Below are 16723 nucleotides of genomic sequence, written 5' to 3'. Positions count from 1 at the left end.
GGCACACCAAAGATGGAGGTTAAAGGACTACAAAGCACTGGTTTGTTTAGGGCTTTTGAAAAAGTATTATAGAAAGAGGACCAGAATTACTTTAATCTCGGGCAGGAAAAAAACATATGTGTATGACTGGCTGGTGACAGAGAACATCTGTCACATGTATCACTAGTATTAAAAAGTTTATTAAGTTTAGCTTTGGAAAGATGTACCCTGTGCAGGACCTTGAACTGGATTAAAGTCAGACTGGCACAGGATGAGGTGGAGCTAACCCTGCCAAGGGCTCTTTGCCACCATTCATCTGACAAGGTACAACCTAACTCCTTTTCCCATGAATTCTTAGTTGCCAGTGGGGATGATAATGATGACATAATTAACTTCACCACAATTGAAATGAATCCACGGACCGCAGGAAGAGAAAGAATTACATCGAAGAGAGTACGAAAAGGTTTTTGGGGGAAGTTGGGGAAATTGCAACGAACAAAGTCTCTGGCTTGAAAATATCTAAATAAATGAGCTTGTGGAAGGGCAAATTTAGTCCGGAAGTTAAAGAAGAGATAAAAATGTCCTTATCAAAGAGTTGATCAAAATTCACCAGCCCCTTCTCTTTCCACAGAGTGTAAGTTGAGTCAAGTGCCGCAGGTGGAAATAAAAGGTTTTCACAGAAGGGCATTAGAAGGGAAGGAGAGGTGATTTTGAAATGCTGTTTAAACTGTTTCAGGATCTTTAGAGTAGTCAAAACAATCGGGTTGGAGGTGACTTTGGTAAGGGGTGCATTTAGAGGGGCACATATTAACGCTGATAAAGAGATGAAGTTGCACGAGTAGGCTTCCATCTGACACCAGTCTATGCTGGGGGAGTTGTACCAGGTATGGATTTGATGAATATTGGCTGCCCAATAGTATGCCCTGAAATCTGGCAGAGCAAGACTACCCTCATCCTTGGATCTTTGCAAAATTGAGTACATAGCCCTTGGCGTCTTTCCCGCCCAAATGAAATGCGAAATAATCTTATCCAATTCTTTGAAAAAAGTTTTAGGCAGGTAAATAGGTAGACACTGGAAAAGAAATAAGAATTTTGGTAAGACATTCATTTTGATAGAATTGATTCTACCTATAAGCGACAATGGGAGGGTATTCCAGCGTAGAAGATCTGATTTGACCTTTCTGACCAGTTCCACCATGTTATGTTTATACAGTAAAGGGAGACTATTAAAGATATTAATGCCTAAATATCGGAAACTAGAAGAAGCTGAGCGGAACGGTAGTGTTTGGGCCGGGATCTGTTTTGCTGCATCATTAAGAGGGAAGCATTCACTTTTATTAATGTTCAATTTATAACCAGAAAAGGAACCAAATGTGCGTAGGATATCCAGAATCATGTCGATACAGACAGTGGGGTTAGAGACATAGAGTAAGAGGTCATCGGCATAAAGTGATACTCTATGCTCTGTCCCATTCCTATAGACACCGGTAAAAAGTGAAGAACTCCCTAAGGGCAATGGAGAGCGGCTCAATCGCACCGCAACAGCAGTGGGGATAGCGGACATCCTTGGCGCGCAACCACGTGTTAAAGGAAAAAAATTGGACTGTGTTGAGTTAGTCCTTACACTAGCAATTTGTTGCGTTGTATAGCAATTTAATCCACGAGATAAAAATTTTGACCAAAACCGAACCTATTTAAAACTGAAAATAAATAATTCCACTCCACTCTATCAAATGCCTTTTCTGCATCCATAGTAATTACCAATTCAGGGGCTTGTGATTCTGGTTTGGACAGTATGATGTTGAGCAGACGTATATTTGAGGATAGCTGCCTGCCCCTAATAAAACCAGTCTGGTCTTTTGAGATGATGTTTAGTAAACAGGGGTCGAGGCGACCGGCGAGGATCTTAGCCAACAGCTTAATATCGCTGTTGAGCAAACTGACAGGTCGCCAGCTGCTGCAATCTTCAAGGTCTTTATTTTTCTTGGGGATGAGCGATATTGATGCTTGAGTTAAGGACAGGGGAAGGGTGCCGAGTTCAAAGGAGTCACTGAACATATCCAATAACAGGGGAGCGAGTTGATCAGAAAATTTCTGGTAAAATTCAGAGGGGAAGCCTTCTGGGTCTGGTGCTTTACCGTTTGCATTAATTTAAGGCTGGCTTTCACCTCTTCCAGGCTGAAAGGATCATCTAAAGTATTTTTGGAATTAATATCAACTGAAGGGAAGGCTAAGTTATCTAAAAATGTGTTCATTGAGGTAGTGTCTGAAGGGGCTTCTGATTTATATAAGTCAGAATAAAATGAAGCAAAAATATTATTTATCTCGGTTGGGTCTGTAACTAAAGTTTGGGGGTTCCTACGAATTTGTGCGATGAATTGGGAAGAAGATTGATGTTTTAGTTGCCTTGCTAGTAACCGGCTAGCCTTGTTTCCATATTCATAATCATAACGTGCCCTTAGTAATGCCTTTAAAAGAAACTCTGCTTTGTTTGTGGAAATGAGGTCAAATTCAGTCTGTAATTTAAGTCGCTCCATCTGGAGAATGGAATTGGCTGGAGTGGAGTGTTGTCTGTCAATTCGAAGAATCGCCATTAGCTCAAGTTGTCTTTGTTTTTCACCCTTTCGTATCCTGGCGCTATATGCGATAATCTCTCCACGTATTACTGCTTTGAAGGTTTCCCACAGGAGAGAAGGTGATGTAGAGTCAGATTTTTTATTTTCGAGAAAACGTGAGATCCTGTCAGAGATAAATTCACAAAATTTGTCAGACGATTATAGTCCAGTGTTTAATCTCCAGGTCGAGTGGCTTTTGGTTTTAGGGACTAGTCCCAAATCTAATACTAGGGGGGCATGGTCTGAAATGACTATCGATGAGTATTCACATTGTTTCACGGAGGGTAATAAAGCCTTATCAAGAAAAAAGTAGTCTATTCGAGAGTATGTTTGATGAACCTGGGAGTAAAATGAAAACTCTTTTGCTGTTGGGTGGTAAAAACGCCACACGTCCACACTGCCAATTTGATCCATAAATACAGACAAACATTTAGCTGCTTTGGATTGAGTTACTTTTTTTGAACACAATCTGTCAAGTATGGGATTGACAGACAAGTAAGATCCCCTCCAAAGATGAGGTGATGTGAATCTAGGCACGGAATGGATGACAATAGGGAAGACATAAAATTAGGGCAGTCCCAGTTGGGGGCATAGACACCGACCATAATAACAGGAGTTTGGAACAGCACACCAACGACAATGATATAACAGCGATTGGGATCAGATATGACCTGTTCTGATGAGAACTGTACTCGCTTGTGCAGTAAAATAGCTGTGCCTCTTGAGCGACTATTGAAGTCAGAGTGGAAAACCTTTCCAACCCAGGGTTTTCGTAGTCTGGTGTGGTCGCATAGACGAAGATGGGTTTCTTGTAGAAACGCAATGTCTGTATTCACATTCTTAAGGTGTGAAAGTACTTTTGTCCTTTTAATAGGACCACCAAGACCCCTGACGTTCCAGCTTGTGAGCCTGACGGTTCGTAGCATATCCTTCTGGCTCATGTCAGTCATAGAATCAGTGTCTTAATATCAAACCTTTAAGTGCGCCGATGATATGGTGCCTTAGCCGGATCAGCTTAGTAACAGAAAGCGAAGTGGCAACAACATATACAGTGCCAACTTGAGGGTCTAAGGAAAAAAAGAACTCTCCTCTACCAAATATAAAAAAAACAGAAAATGTCCCAAACACAACAACAGCAGATGTCCATAGTGACACCTTCAAGTTCAAAAGATACTTACATATTTGTCCTAACCTCATCTTTAACTCCGATGAGCATGCAGGAACTACTACTTTACACAACCGGTTGAATGATAGGAGTTTGCTACCCTTTCAACTGAGAGAATGTTCACACCTCTGATATAAACCATATGACAGCGTAAAACCTGACGTGTGCCAGGTTTCCTATATAATAAAATAAAATAATAATAAATAAAAAAAAGGGGGTGCTCTACATAGGAAATCTTTCAACAAGAGTTTAACAGCACAATCCAATCTGTAATAACAATAATTGAATCTTACATATGGAGCATAGTTGTAAGTTTGTAGGTAGTCCTAGCAGAGAGAAAAAAAAAAAAAAAAGATTAAAAAAAATAAACACCCAGCTCCGCCTGTGTACCTCTTAATATTCATTTAACTTCACACAGATATCCCTTTAACAAAAAATCAGCTGCGTTCTCATCAAGGGTAAGTTACAGTGAGACATCAAAGGCCCACTAAGCGGACCTGTTGTCTGCCCATAACACCAGTCCAGTTTTTGTAGAGCACCAAAAAGGTTAAAGAAGATGTATTAAGAGAGGACTTGTTTTCACTTACTGCTGGGATCGCGGTAGAAACGCTCAGCTTCATCCGCGGAGTCAAATATGCGAGACTGTCCGTTAACAGTGATCCGTAAACGCGCCGGGTAGATCAGCCCAAAGCGTATCCCGTCCTTATAAAGGAGAGACTTCACTTTGTTAAATGATGCCCGCTTCTTGGCGAGTGAGGCGCTGAAATCCTCAAAGATCCTTATGGGATAACCCTGGTATGAGATGCTCCGTGTTTTCTTCGCCCATAGCAGCACCCGCTCTTTCTGGATATACCTGTGAAAGCGTACAAGAATGGGCCGGGAACCCTGCGCCGGCTTCGGCCCCAGACTGCGGTGAGCTCGGTCCAGTTCGAAGCTAGTATCCAGTAAAGCATCTCCGGTCACCTCCCTGAATAGCGCAGTCATGAAGAGCCGAGTGTCGACCCCCTCCGCTCCCTCGGGGATGCCGATCACACGGAGATTCTGCCGTTTGGATCGTGAAACCAAGTCCTCGACAGCCAGCTGCAGCTTTTCATTCATGTGGGTGGTGGACTCCACCTTGGACTTTAGTGTGGCCACTTCCCGCTGCAGAGTCGTCAGGTCATCCGAGTGGGAAGTAAGGGCTGTTTCCATTGCAGAGATGGTAGCTGTGTGCGAGGCTACAATATCCGTGATCTTTTGGAGGGATGCTTGGATAGGAGCCATTGCAGTATTCAGGGAGGTGGTGAGTTCACCTGTTACATCTCTGCGGAGTTTCTCGAGTTCACCGATGAGCATGTCCAGTGTTAGCGGTTGGGCTCCTCCTGTTGCTACAGTGTTAGCATCTATCTTGCTAGCGTCTTTGTCGTGCGGGCTGAAGTGTTGAGTCAGCTGAGGTTGGCCTTTGCCGCGGGACCCGTGGGATTTACTCATTTCAGCTCCAAAAGTGTTACGCTGAGGAGAATATAATTCAAAAAGTCAGAGTGTAGATATGTTAAAGTTATAAATTGTCAGGGAGCAAACGCCAGACGTGTGATCACTCTGCCGCCATTACCGGAAGTCCCCCTGTCAGTGATTTTGTTTGGTGTAATTGTTTTTACATTGACTCAGGCAGGTTAGATCGCAAGCACAGTCTACTTAGACAGTGATACATTTTGAAAAATAAAACTTATCTGATATCTGATCCTTCTGCTATTATGAAACACAATTTTGGCTGTTTTGTAGTATTATGTCTTTTAATGTGACAAAAACACTAAATAATAATTTTGACTATGTATTGGCATATATTTTACGGTGGTGTATGTGTAACCGGCCTGGCCTCAGTACTGGTTACCTGCGTTGTGTCTAACGTGTGAAGCAGACGACTGGAGACTCAGGCTTTGGCACAGGACATTTATTGCTGTTGAGTGTTTTAGAGAGGAGAAACACAGCGTTGGTAATATGCCCTCAACACACGCCGCTCTCGGCCAGATCCAACATCGTCTGAGAAATAATTTAATTTCTCAATAAAATAAAATCTCAATATATGAAACAATAAATGCAAAAATACAACATAAGAATAGAAAAATACTTTTGTAATATATAGCCTATATAAAATTGCTCTCAGATGTCTCACACTCACACTTTAACTGCAACCTCACATTATTACAAAATATACATTTTAAATCACCATAAGTCCTGTGCATATCTGTAATAACATACCTGTTGAGTGTTTTAGAGAGGAGAAACACAGCATTGGTAATATGCCCTCAACACACGCCTAACAACATAAAGAGAACATACATATACTTATATGAGTGCAGTGCAGGACACAAAATGGAGAATGCCAACGCAGATACATGTGAAAACATAGCATGTAAGCTAGCTCACTAAAACACTCAGAACTGAATAATAAACAAAAATAGACGGAACTGAATGAAGCAGTCTAACTGCTAAAAACCTATACTAACCACAATCAGTCTAATCACTTAAATACACATTAAACATCGTATTTTATATATCCATCTCGCGCTACACAAAGTACCTACCACTCTCGGCCAGATCCAACATTGTCTGACGAGAGCCGGGAAAACAAACAGTACGTTCACAAAACGACCAGCAGGGGGCGCTTTACCCATGCAAAATACATACACAATCCCTTCATTGAATAAGCAGCAAATAAACAAAAATGAATGCACAGTAAAATGAGGGATATTTGGTGGAATACAAACACTTTTCCATACCTGCTACATATGTTGCTGGAAAAAGCTTTAAAATGGACCTTGATAGTGCTTGAAAAGTGCTTGAATTTGACCTTGGAAAAGGTGTACGAACCCTTACCGGGGTACTCCAACGTAGCGGCGCTCAGCCGGGGGCTTGTGAGTATCCCTACACCCTGGGCAACTCCAGAGAAAAAAATAGTCCAACCCCTATCCAGGAGTATGGTTCCAGAACCGAGACGTAGAGGTAAGCCTCACCAGATCTAATTGGTAGCGCTCCACCTCCCGCACAAGTTCCGGCTCCTTCCCCCACAGAGAGGTGATGTTCCACGTCCCCAGAGCTAGCCTCTGCCGCACGGGTCTGGTCTGTCGAGGCCCCTGAGCTTCACTGCCACCCAGGCAGCGCACCCCCAGCGGTTCGTCCCACAGGTGGTGGGCCTATGGGATGGAGAGGGAGGTGCCACGTTGCTTCTTCGGGCTATGCCTGGCCGGGCTCCGTGGTTATAATCTATCTTTTTAATAAACTGTCTGTACACTTACAAAGTTCTCAATGTTTCGGTTTACATGTCCCAAAAGGTAGCGTTAGCAGCTAATCACCTGTTTGCACTAGCTTGTTTCAAGCTAGAGACACATTCGATTAGCATGAAACATGTCCCAGTGAACGGTCAACTCGGTACACATATGTTATTAACCCCTAAATTCATTTTGCGCCGGAATTGTCCTTTAAGACAATATGGATTGCAATAAATACATTTTCAAATAAAAAAAAATTTTGTCCCCATGAATTGTGGGAGAAGCATGAATCTCATTTTGACCAGAATTGCGCAGCCCTAATGTACACAAGAAAATAAAACCACATTACCAGTTATACAAGGCTTATTTCAGTAAATCAGGCTTATCCATCCATCCATCCATCTTCATCCGCTTATCCGGTGTCGGGTCGCGGGGGGAGTAGCTCCAGCAGGGGACCCCAAACTTCCCTTTCCCGAGCCACATCAACCAGCTCCGACTGGGGGATCCCGAGGCGTTCCCAGGCCAGGTTGGAGATATAATCCCTCCACCTAGTCCTGGGTCTTCCCCGAGGTCTCCTCCCAGCTGGACGTGCCTGGAACACCTCCCTAGGTAGGAACGAAAACTGACCGGTAGATCGAGAGCTTTGCCTTCTGGCTCAGCTCTCTTTTCGTCACAACGGTGTGATAAATTGAATGTAATACCGCACCCGCTGCGCTGATTCTCCGACCAATCTCCCGCTCCATTGTCCCCTCACTCGCAAACAAAACACCAAGGTACTTGAACTCCTTCACTTGGGGTAAAGACTCATTCCCTACCTGGAGTAGGCACTCCATTGGTTTCCTGCTGAGAACCATGGCCTCAGATTTAGAGGTGCTGATCCTCATCCCAGCCGCTTCACACTCGGTTGCGAACCGATCCAGTGAGTAAGTCAGTAAATCAGGCTTACATTCAGTAAATTCTGTTGTATAAAGGAGGTTTAAATAAGTCTGACCTAGGTTACCATGGAAACTTTTCCCTCCAGACTTGCCTGGTTTCAGTTAGGTTAGTTTTCAGGCTAACAGCGAAAACACACCGGGCACATAGCGCAGCTTTTTTTATTTTGGCTCCCATGTTATGGTACATGTCCATATACATGTTGTTTTCACGGATGGGATCGCCCTGCTTCCCAGCATTGCACGCTAGTGAGCTTGCCACCAGTTTCTCTTCACTGACCACTGACAAGCAAAGAAAACAGCCGAGCCGGCCGCTCCTCGTTTGCATTAAGTTGGCTGGATTCAACTATTTCTTGCGTGAGACGCGAGTGAATGTGTCAGGCCAGGCAGGTAATCACATACAGGAAGACCATAGTGCTGCCAGATACTTTACAAAAATAAAACACATTTCAAAATAAAACTCTCAGGTTCATGGTGATTTTGACTGTCTTGACTTCTCACAGCGAGACGCGCGATCAGGCACACGGAGAGAGAGACCGACGGACGGACAGGGAGAGACACACACATACAGTATAGACTACAATTACCACATGTTCTCCTACTCATCCTGTCTATTTCTATCAGAGAGAGAGAGAGAGAGAGCTGAGAGGATCGCTTTGTGGTCTAATTAACTTGTTCTGGAACCGGGCAGAACTATTCAGGGGACGGGATTTAAAAAAAAAACAAAGCCCCCGGGCCCCTTTTTTTTTTTATTTTTTTTTCCCTTTTTTTTCCCTTATTTTTTTTTTTTTCCCCCCCCCCCCCCCCCTTACAATAAAAAAAAAAAAAAAAAATTTTTTTTTTTTTTTTTTTTCTTTTCTTTTTTTTTTTTTTTTTTTTTTTTTTTTTTTCTTTTTCCCCCTCCCTTTTCTTCTTCTTTTTCTCACTAGCTATATTTCCATCCACACGTTTTTATCCGAATTAAGTGATATCGAATGAAAAATGCCATATGGAAACAGTAAAATCCGACTGAATTTCATGAATATCGACTCAAAGAAAATATGTTCGGTCTCATCGGATTTTCTCTTGATCGATATACGGCTTATGCGATAAACGCTGATGGAAACGTTATTTGCCGAATAAATAATGAATTGCGATTAAGTTTTAGGTCATTTTATGGTTGCAACCCGCAATAAAACGAAGAAGAAGAAGTTTCAGTTAATTTCCGCCCAGTATTTCCGCTCTGTTTGCACACATGACAGCTGTCAACAAAAACAGATAAGCGGACGAGGAGCCAAGATACTTTTTTAATTTAATTTACCAGAAAAATATAACGGCTATTTTAGATAGCAAAAATCTAAGAAATGCCATCATTTATCAGGAGCTCGCAAAGGAAATGACCAACAAAGGTTACGACAGGGACATTCTAAAACGCTTAACGTGAAAAAGCTTAATGTGGTTTAATGTATCTAAACAACGATCAATCATCACCAGATTTATCATGGTCATATCTTGTCATAAACACTTAAGCCTGTCAAAAAAACTAAACGAAATCCAACGATTATAGAAGTTATCTCACATTAATGTTTTCTTCATCATTGCGAGGAAAAAGCTTTTTGGTTTAATGTAGCCTACCTAAACAATGATAAATGATTACTTAATTTCTCTCTCATATTGCTCCTCATAACCACTGTCAAAAACTCGAACCCAAAGTCCAATTATTATGGACATTATCTGACATTAAGTGTTTCTGCTTCACAGCAGGGCAGCGGAGCAGGTGGGGGTTGACTCTCCATGGTTCTCATTGGCTTTATAAGTCCTAATGTGAAAAAGCTTAACGTGGTTTAATGTATCTAAACAACGATCAATCATCACCAAAAAAATCCTCTCCTATATTGCTCATCATAACCACTTAAAACGGTCAAATCTAACCCAATGTCCAAATATTATGGACGAAAACATTAACGTAACTTCTATAATCGTTTAAAATGTTTTTTTGACAGGCTTAAGTGTTAATGACAAGATATGACCATGATACATCTGGTGATGATTGATCGTTGTTTAGATACATTAAACCACGTTAAGCTTTTTCACGTTAAGCGTTTTAGAATGTCCCTTATGACAAGCCGTGGGATGTCCTGCGGAGTAAATGGAAGGCGCTCAAACAGCGATACACGGCTCAAAAAAGAGAGTTGTCTCTCAGCGGTGCCGGAGGGAAAATAAAAGGCAAGTTCCACCTTTTTGATGAGCTGGATCAGATCCTCAGCCAAAGGGCCATCGTAGCTTAGCTTGGCTTCTAATATTAACAACAACAACTACTTTTGTCTAGCAAAACTTTGTTCGCAAAAGTTCGCTTGAATGTTGTGCGATTCAGTGCAAAAATGAATGGAAACACCATAAAATGTCTCAAATCAATTCGATATACCAATTTAATCGCAAAACAGCATGTGACGTCATTACGCACAGGTTTTTATTCGCTTTAGAGCTGTTTGATGGAAACACACTTTCACCAGCTTTATTCACATGAGTTTTTTTACCAAACTTCAGATAATTCGATTGACAAGTGGATGGAAACTTAGCTACTCTAAAGGTCATACTCTAGATTTTGTTTTAAACAGTGGTCTCAGCTCCAAGAACTTCAAATATAAGGATATGTGTGTCAGATCACAAAGCAATTTTATTCAATGTGGTTTTATCTGTTTTACACACAGATCAGGAAACACCTGTCCATCGCCAAGTTTGTAACTCTTTGTCTGCTATTAAGCTTTCTAAATTCTGCTTCTTTTACTGCTCTTAACTAAACTTTTAACACAGAGGAGCTGGTCTCCAATTTTAACCAAACATGCCAATCTGTTCTGGATTTAGTTGCCCCTTTTAAATAAAAATAAAACAAATATAAATCCTCAGCCCTGGCGCAATGATTTTACCCACAAACTTAAAAGAGACCGTAGAAGATCAATTAAATAAGGCAACAGATCACCCCCCCCAGATAGCATCTTATCCACCAGTAGAGACATGTGTACTTGTCTTAGCCATTTTCAACCTGTTTCACTGTCCTTTATATCTGAAATTTGATCAGACATAAACCAAACATGTGCAGCCTTGATTTTATTCCCGCCAAGTTACTTACAAAGGTTTTTAACACAGTCAGACCCAGTGTTTTATCCATTGTTAATAGCTCTTTAATCCATGGTGTTTTTCCTTCTGCTAAAAAGCATGCTGTGGTGCAACCTCCAAACCCAGCCTTCACCCCTCTGACTTTAATAATTTTAGAGTAATTTCTAAACTTCCATGAGGCAAGTTACTGTAATTACTCCACATTTTAATTATAATCTAAATCTGCACCGTAAACATTAACATTTCTCTGTCATGTAAATGTAGTAGTACAATGTTATCCTCTGAAGTAGAAGTACACAGTAAGTCAAGTAATCAGGACGAGAACTTTTTATCACTTTACTATCACACATTGTCATTTAATACATTATTAGTGTAAAATATTAGTTATAGCCAAGTTATTATAGGGGATTTATCTGTATTAAGTACATTTACTTGTAATACTTTAAGTAAATTTTTCTGATGATTACTTAAGATAAATTTTTTCAATGCAGGTCGTTTACTTGTAACAGAGTATTTTTACTGTGTGGTATTAGTACTTTTACTAAAGTAAAGGATCTGAATAGTTCTTCCACCACTGCTGGCTTGAATGATGCTCCTTTACGCTCCATGTTCAGTTATTGTGCACTTTTCCTCCAGTTAATCTTAAGAGTCTTTTATTTGCTGCCCAGGATGTTTAAATGACAAAAGGAGACGCTGAAAGTGACAAAGTAAACACATGTTCTTGTAGCCACTGAAACCTGTAACTTTGTTTTTCAGAGAGAATAATTGGCTGGGGTCCTAACTGATACATCAAAGTCATTTGTGTGCTGGATCAAAAGCTCCTTTCAGACATGTACTCCTTTATGTTAATCTGATTAGTAATATAGCATGTTGATCTCTGGTCTGAATAAACGCGAGTCATCTTCATGTAACTGTGTAACAATCTTACAGGTTGGACCTAAACATTTCTATATCACAATCAAAACAACACGAGTCTGAACTGAATGCTGTCTGATTAACATAAGGGATGCAGCAGCACAAGATTAAGCATGCAGAGAGAGAGAGAGAGATTTGCATCTTGAAGTGCGTCTTCTAAAATCACTGTAATAAATGTATTATCTCATCTGTTATTCAATTCAATTAAATTTTATTTATAGTATCAAATCATAAAAATCAATGCTTCAGGGACACCTCAAACACAGACAATAGTAGTGGGGCCAGTTTATCATGAAACTTTTTGTAAAATTCAGGGGGAAAGCCGTCAGGGCCAGGGGCCTTCCCTGACTGTAAAGATTTAATAGAGCGTATGATCTCATCTAATGTTACCGGGGCATCAATTTGCTCAGCCAGTGTGGATTCGATTGTGGGTATCACCAAGTTATCCAGAAATTCTACCATCACATCAGAAGTATCTGGGGACTCTGATGTGTAAAGTGAGGAGTAATACGTTTTAAAAACAGAGTTAAGCTCCATAGGGTCAATTGTAAGAGTTCCAGATGGGCATTCAATTTGAGATATAGATCGGCCAGCTGCCTGACGTTTTAGCTGATGGGCCAAAAGGCGACTGGCTTTGTCACCATACTCATACTCATACTCAATACGTGCCCCGAGAACGTAGAGAAAGAGCCAATTTTAAGTTGTTTAGGATATACTTGTATCACATTAGATGTTACTTTTGTATTTGTGTAAATAACTTCAGATTGACTGTGCCACTTTCTGCATTTTTAATAAATATTTTTTTTTAACATTTAAAGAGAGAAGGAATGGTGAAATTTTTCTTACTATGAAGCTACAGCCATGGCTCAGGGTTGTTTATTAGCTTTATTCTACTTGTAGTATTGTATATTGCAGTGTATTTAAACGCACATGCTAACTGTAATACTGTGCAAATATTAAGAATGAAAAATATACTAGTTCAGATTTTAATTATGTAATTAATGTAAGTGCATCCCAATGTCAATGTGTAATGTAGATTTGACATGTACTGCTTTATTAAACACCCCTCTGGTTAGGGTTGGGCATTGTGCGTGTTAAAAGGAGAGGACTTAAAAGTTTAATTAAAGCTGCGAGCAGCGATGGACGGGCCCTCGCGCTTCGGCGCGTGTCGGGGTTACCGGCGGGTCAAACCATCACCAATGAAGAAGGAAGTCTCTGCTGAACTCAATGATACCTCACACAAGACTCTACCTTAGATGGGTCAGCATTTATTAAAGGGGGCGTGGCTTCAACATAGGGGGCGGGCCAAACCATCACCAATGAAGAAGGAAGTCTCTGCTGAGTTCATTGATACCTCACACAAGGGTCTATCTTAAACGGTTCAAATTTTAATAAAGGGGGCGTGGCTTCAACATAGGGGGCGGGTCAAACCATGACCAATTAAAAACGAAGTCTCTGCTGAGTTCAATGACACCTCACACAAGACTCTACCTTAAACGGTTAAAATGTTATGAAAGGGGGCGTGGCCTGAGTAAGTGGGCGTGGTCATATTATAGGGGGCGGCTCAGTATCACATGCCACGCCCACACCGTCTGACGAAAAGTTTTTCTTTTAATAACTTTTCATTGTTAAGGTGTTGGGATGGTACAGACCAAGTTTGCAGTCCATCGGATGAAATCTCTAGGAGGAGTTCGTTAAAGTATAGCACCTTGACTTTTAGGCCTACTTCCTGTTGCCACTAGAGGGCGCTATGACTTTAAGTAAATATCGGCCTTTATTTGTCCTCAGGGTTGGACTCTTATGAATCCTGAAAAGTTTCGAGCCAGTTGGACAACGTACACTCGAGTTACACCCACTTCCTGTTTCGGCGGCGAAATGCACAAAATGGCCGCCCCGCCATGGCCACGTCCATGACGAAAAGTTTTTCTTTTAACAACTTTTCATCTTTAACATCTTAAGATGGCACAGACCGAGTTTGAAGTTGATCGGATGAAATCTCTAGGAGGAGTTCGTTAAAGTACGACATGTGGAAATGGCCAAAATCTTACTAATTTCGAACTTTGAAATCAAAATGGCGGACTTCCTGTTGGGTTTAGGGTATGACTCTAATGATGTTTTTTGTACGTCCTGACATGTTACATATGTGTACCAAGTTTCGTGAGTCAACGTTAAACGCACTGCAGGGGCTAAATTCTTCTAACTTTCTAGGGGGCGCTAGCAAGCCATTTTTGTGCGCCTAATCACAAAACCCTTAAAATAAAAAAATTTCACCAGACTTGATGCGACCGCCAAATTTTGTGAGTTTTTGAGTATGTTAAGCCCCTCAAAAAGGCAATTACTTTGCAGAAAATAATTCCTTCAGTTTCAATAGGGCCTTCGCCGCTGTCGGCACTCGGGCCCTAACAAGTATTTAAGTAAAATCATAAGAGCATAAACATGTACACGGGTTCGAGTTGAGCACGCACACAGGCTTCTCTCATTAGACTGAATTTTCTGGCTTATACATGGCTTATATCAGTCTCTAAGAGCATTTTGATTTGTTTATTAAAAGTTGGAGGAGTACCGTGGTTTAGACTTGGCGTCCCCTGGTAGGTGCACAGACTGGACCCAGTCTTTTGGCACACGCCCTCTTCATCAGTTGTTAGACAGACTTTAGCTATGCTGATGGTCAGAAAGAACAATGCGCCACCAGATTGAGAAGTAACTTACTTTCATGGTCAAACTGATATCAAACTGATATTAACTTCGTTGCTGCACTCTTGTTGCTTTCTGACCACCGTCATACAGTGCTGCTTTCTGCACAGTATCCTTTTCTCATTTTGCATGACTAAGCTGTCACAGTGCTCTTCCACTAAACACACTAAACACACAATACTATTCAACTATAATTTGTATCCTCATATAGCACAGCCAGCTTGACTGATTATTTTAATTTCTTACAGCATCGAGAACCATTTGTTGCAATCGTTTGGAATCGTTTGGAGGATTTGGTTTCAAATCTGATCATGGGTTCCAAATTTAACATGCGCAAGTTTTGGTTTCCGTAGCGGCCAGGCGCTTGTTGTGTTGCAGCCACGGAGCACAGTAAGCAGTGCTCTAGTGTGGCTTTATTTTACATTGAAAAAGCCCCGTCAAACTGCAACCCACCTTTGAATCAAAATAAAAACGTATTTGTGAAATAAGCATGTGACCCGTTTCAACTCCACCACTCAAAGAACCGGAATCGAGAATCGTTAAGAACCGGAATCGAGAATCGATAAGAACCGGAATCGAAAGGAAGAATCGGAATTGGAATCAGAATCGTTAAAATCTAAACGATGCCCAAACCTACCTCTGGTTATTGTAAAGTCGGTGTATACATGCATACATCAGCAATCACATTTCTCTACTACCCTGACTTTATTGTCACTTTCAGTTTTAGTATGACTTTGTTTCAAACAAATAGCTTGAAATTAAACCTACGTGTCAAAATGTATAATATCTCCTTTGTGCTTTCCAGATGGAGTTTTGGAAAACTCGTAGCGTTTACACAGTGAGCAGCAACAGCGAGGGGCGCTCTGAGTGTGCCGACACTGTCTACATGGTGGTTCCTCTGCTGGGCGTTGCCCTGCTACTAATCATTGGCCTCTTCCTCCTTTGGAGGTGCCAGCTTCAGAAGGCTACTCGTCGTCGCCCTGCCTACACCCAGAACCGCTACCTGGCCAACAACCGCATGCCACGCATTCTGGTTCACCGGGAAGCGCACACTGAAAGCTTGCAGCAGGACTCCAGCTTACGGCCCACTGTGGTAGTGAGTGGTGCTGAGAGAAGAGGAGTTTCCCAGTCGGACTCCCATGGCCTCCACCAGCAGAACACTTGTGCCCTCTATGTCCAGGACTCGTCCCAGTCTGTGGCCTCACAGCTGTCCGGTGCTACACCGCCTCCATCTTATGAAGAGGTGACAGGACACCTGGAAAGCAGTGGTGATGAGACTTCAGCACCTTCATACAGCGACCCTCCACCCAAATATGAGGAGATCATAAAGAAGATATAAGACAAAGGAAATAATAATTCTGCCATGGCTGCTGCTTCTGTGTCTGAAGGAGGTCAAAGCTGGCATAAGAGCAGTTACTGCCTCAGTTGGTGCTGCTGGTTACTGAAACTCATGTTGTATTTACCATATTTCTGCACTGAGCAATACCTTTGATTCACCCATGGGTACAACCTAAAGCCAGTCCCCCATGATTACATGTGCTACCCAGGATAATACATACAGTTTAGCTTAACACATTATGTAAAAACACTGCATTGGGGCGGCTGTGGCTAAGTGGTAGAGATGTCGCCTGCCAATCGGAAGGTTGGTGGTTGGTGTCCTTGGGCAAGACACTGAACCCCGAGTTGCCCCCGATGCTGCGCCATCACACATCACACATAAATGTGTGTGAATGTTTATCTGATGACCAGGTGGCACCTTGTACGGCATCCTCGGCCACAGTGTATCAATGTGTGTGAATGGTGAATGGTTCCTGTACTATGGTAAAGCGCTTTGAGTAGTCGTTAAGACTAGAAAAGCGCTATATAAAAACATCTATATAAAAATAGAAATAAATGTAAAACATTTTCACTTCACTATGTAATAACAACCCCATTTTGTAACAATTGCTGCACTTTGCCTAAACTCAACGTAGTAAATAAAAATGATACCAAACTTCTACACTAGTACAAATAGGTTATGTACTCATAAAACGATGGATTGGAAAGTTTGTAAGTACACCAGAAGTGTATGTAAATAAT

The 16723-nt window shown here is 41.5% G+C and overlaps 1 protein-coding gene across 4 annotated transcripts in view; it reads left to right on the top strand.

Moving 5' to 3' along the window:
* Window positions 1–16303, top strand: part of LOC120544707 (transmembrane gamma-carboxyglutamic acid protein 3) — a 65741-nt gene extending 49438 nt beyond the window's left edge. For all 4 annotated transcript variants that reach the window (XM_039778653.1, XM_039778654.1, XM_039778652.1 and 1 more), the window contains one exon: window positions 15450–16303. In XM_039778653.1, coding sequence (XP_039634587.1) covers window positions 15450–15983 — 534 coding nt within the window. In that variant the 3' untranslated portion in view covers window positions 15984–16303. The remainder of the gene's footprint in view (window positions 1–15449) is intronic.
* Window positions 16304–16723: the final 420 nt, after the last annotated feature.

Source organism: Perca fluviatilis, chromosome 16 (assembly GCF_010015445.1).
Source record: "Perca fluviatilis chromosome 16, GENO_Pfluv_1.0, whole genome shotgun sequence".
Classification (NCBI taxonomy): Eukaryota; Metazoa; Chordata; class Actinopteri; order Perciformes; family Percidae; genus Perca; species Perca fluviatilis.
This window is presented reverse-complemented; position numbering and strand designations above follow the sequence as displayed.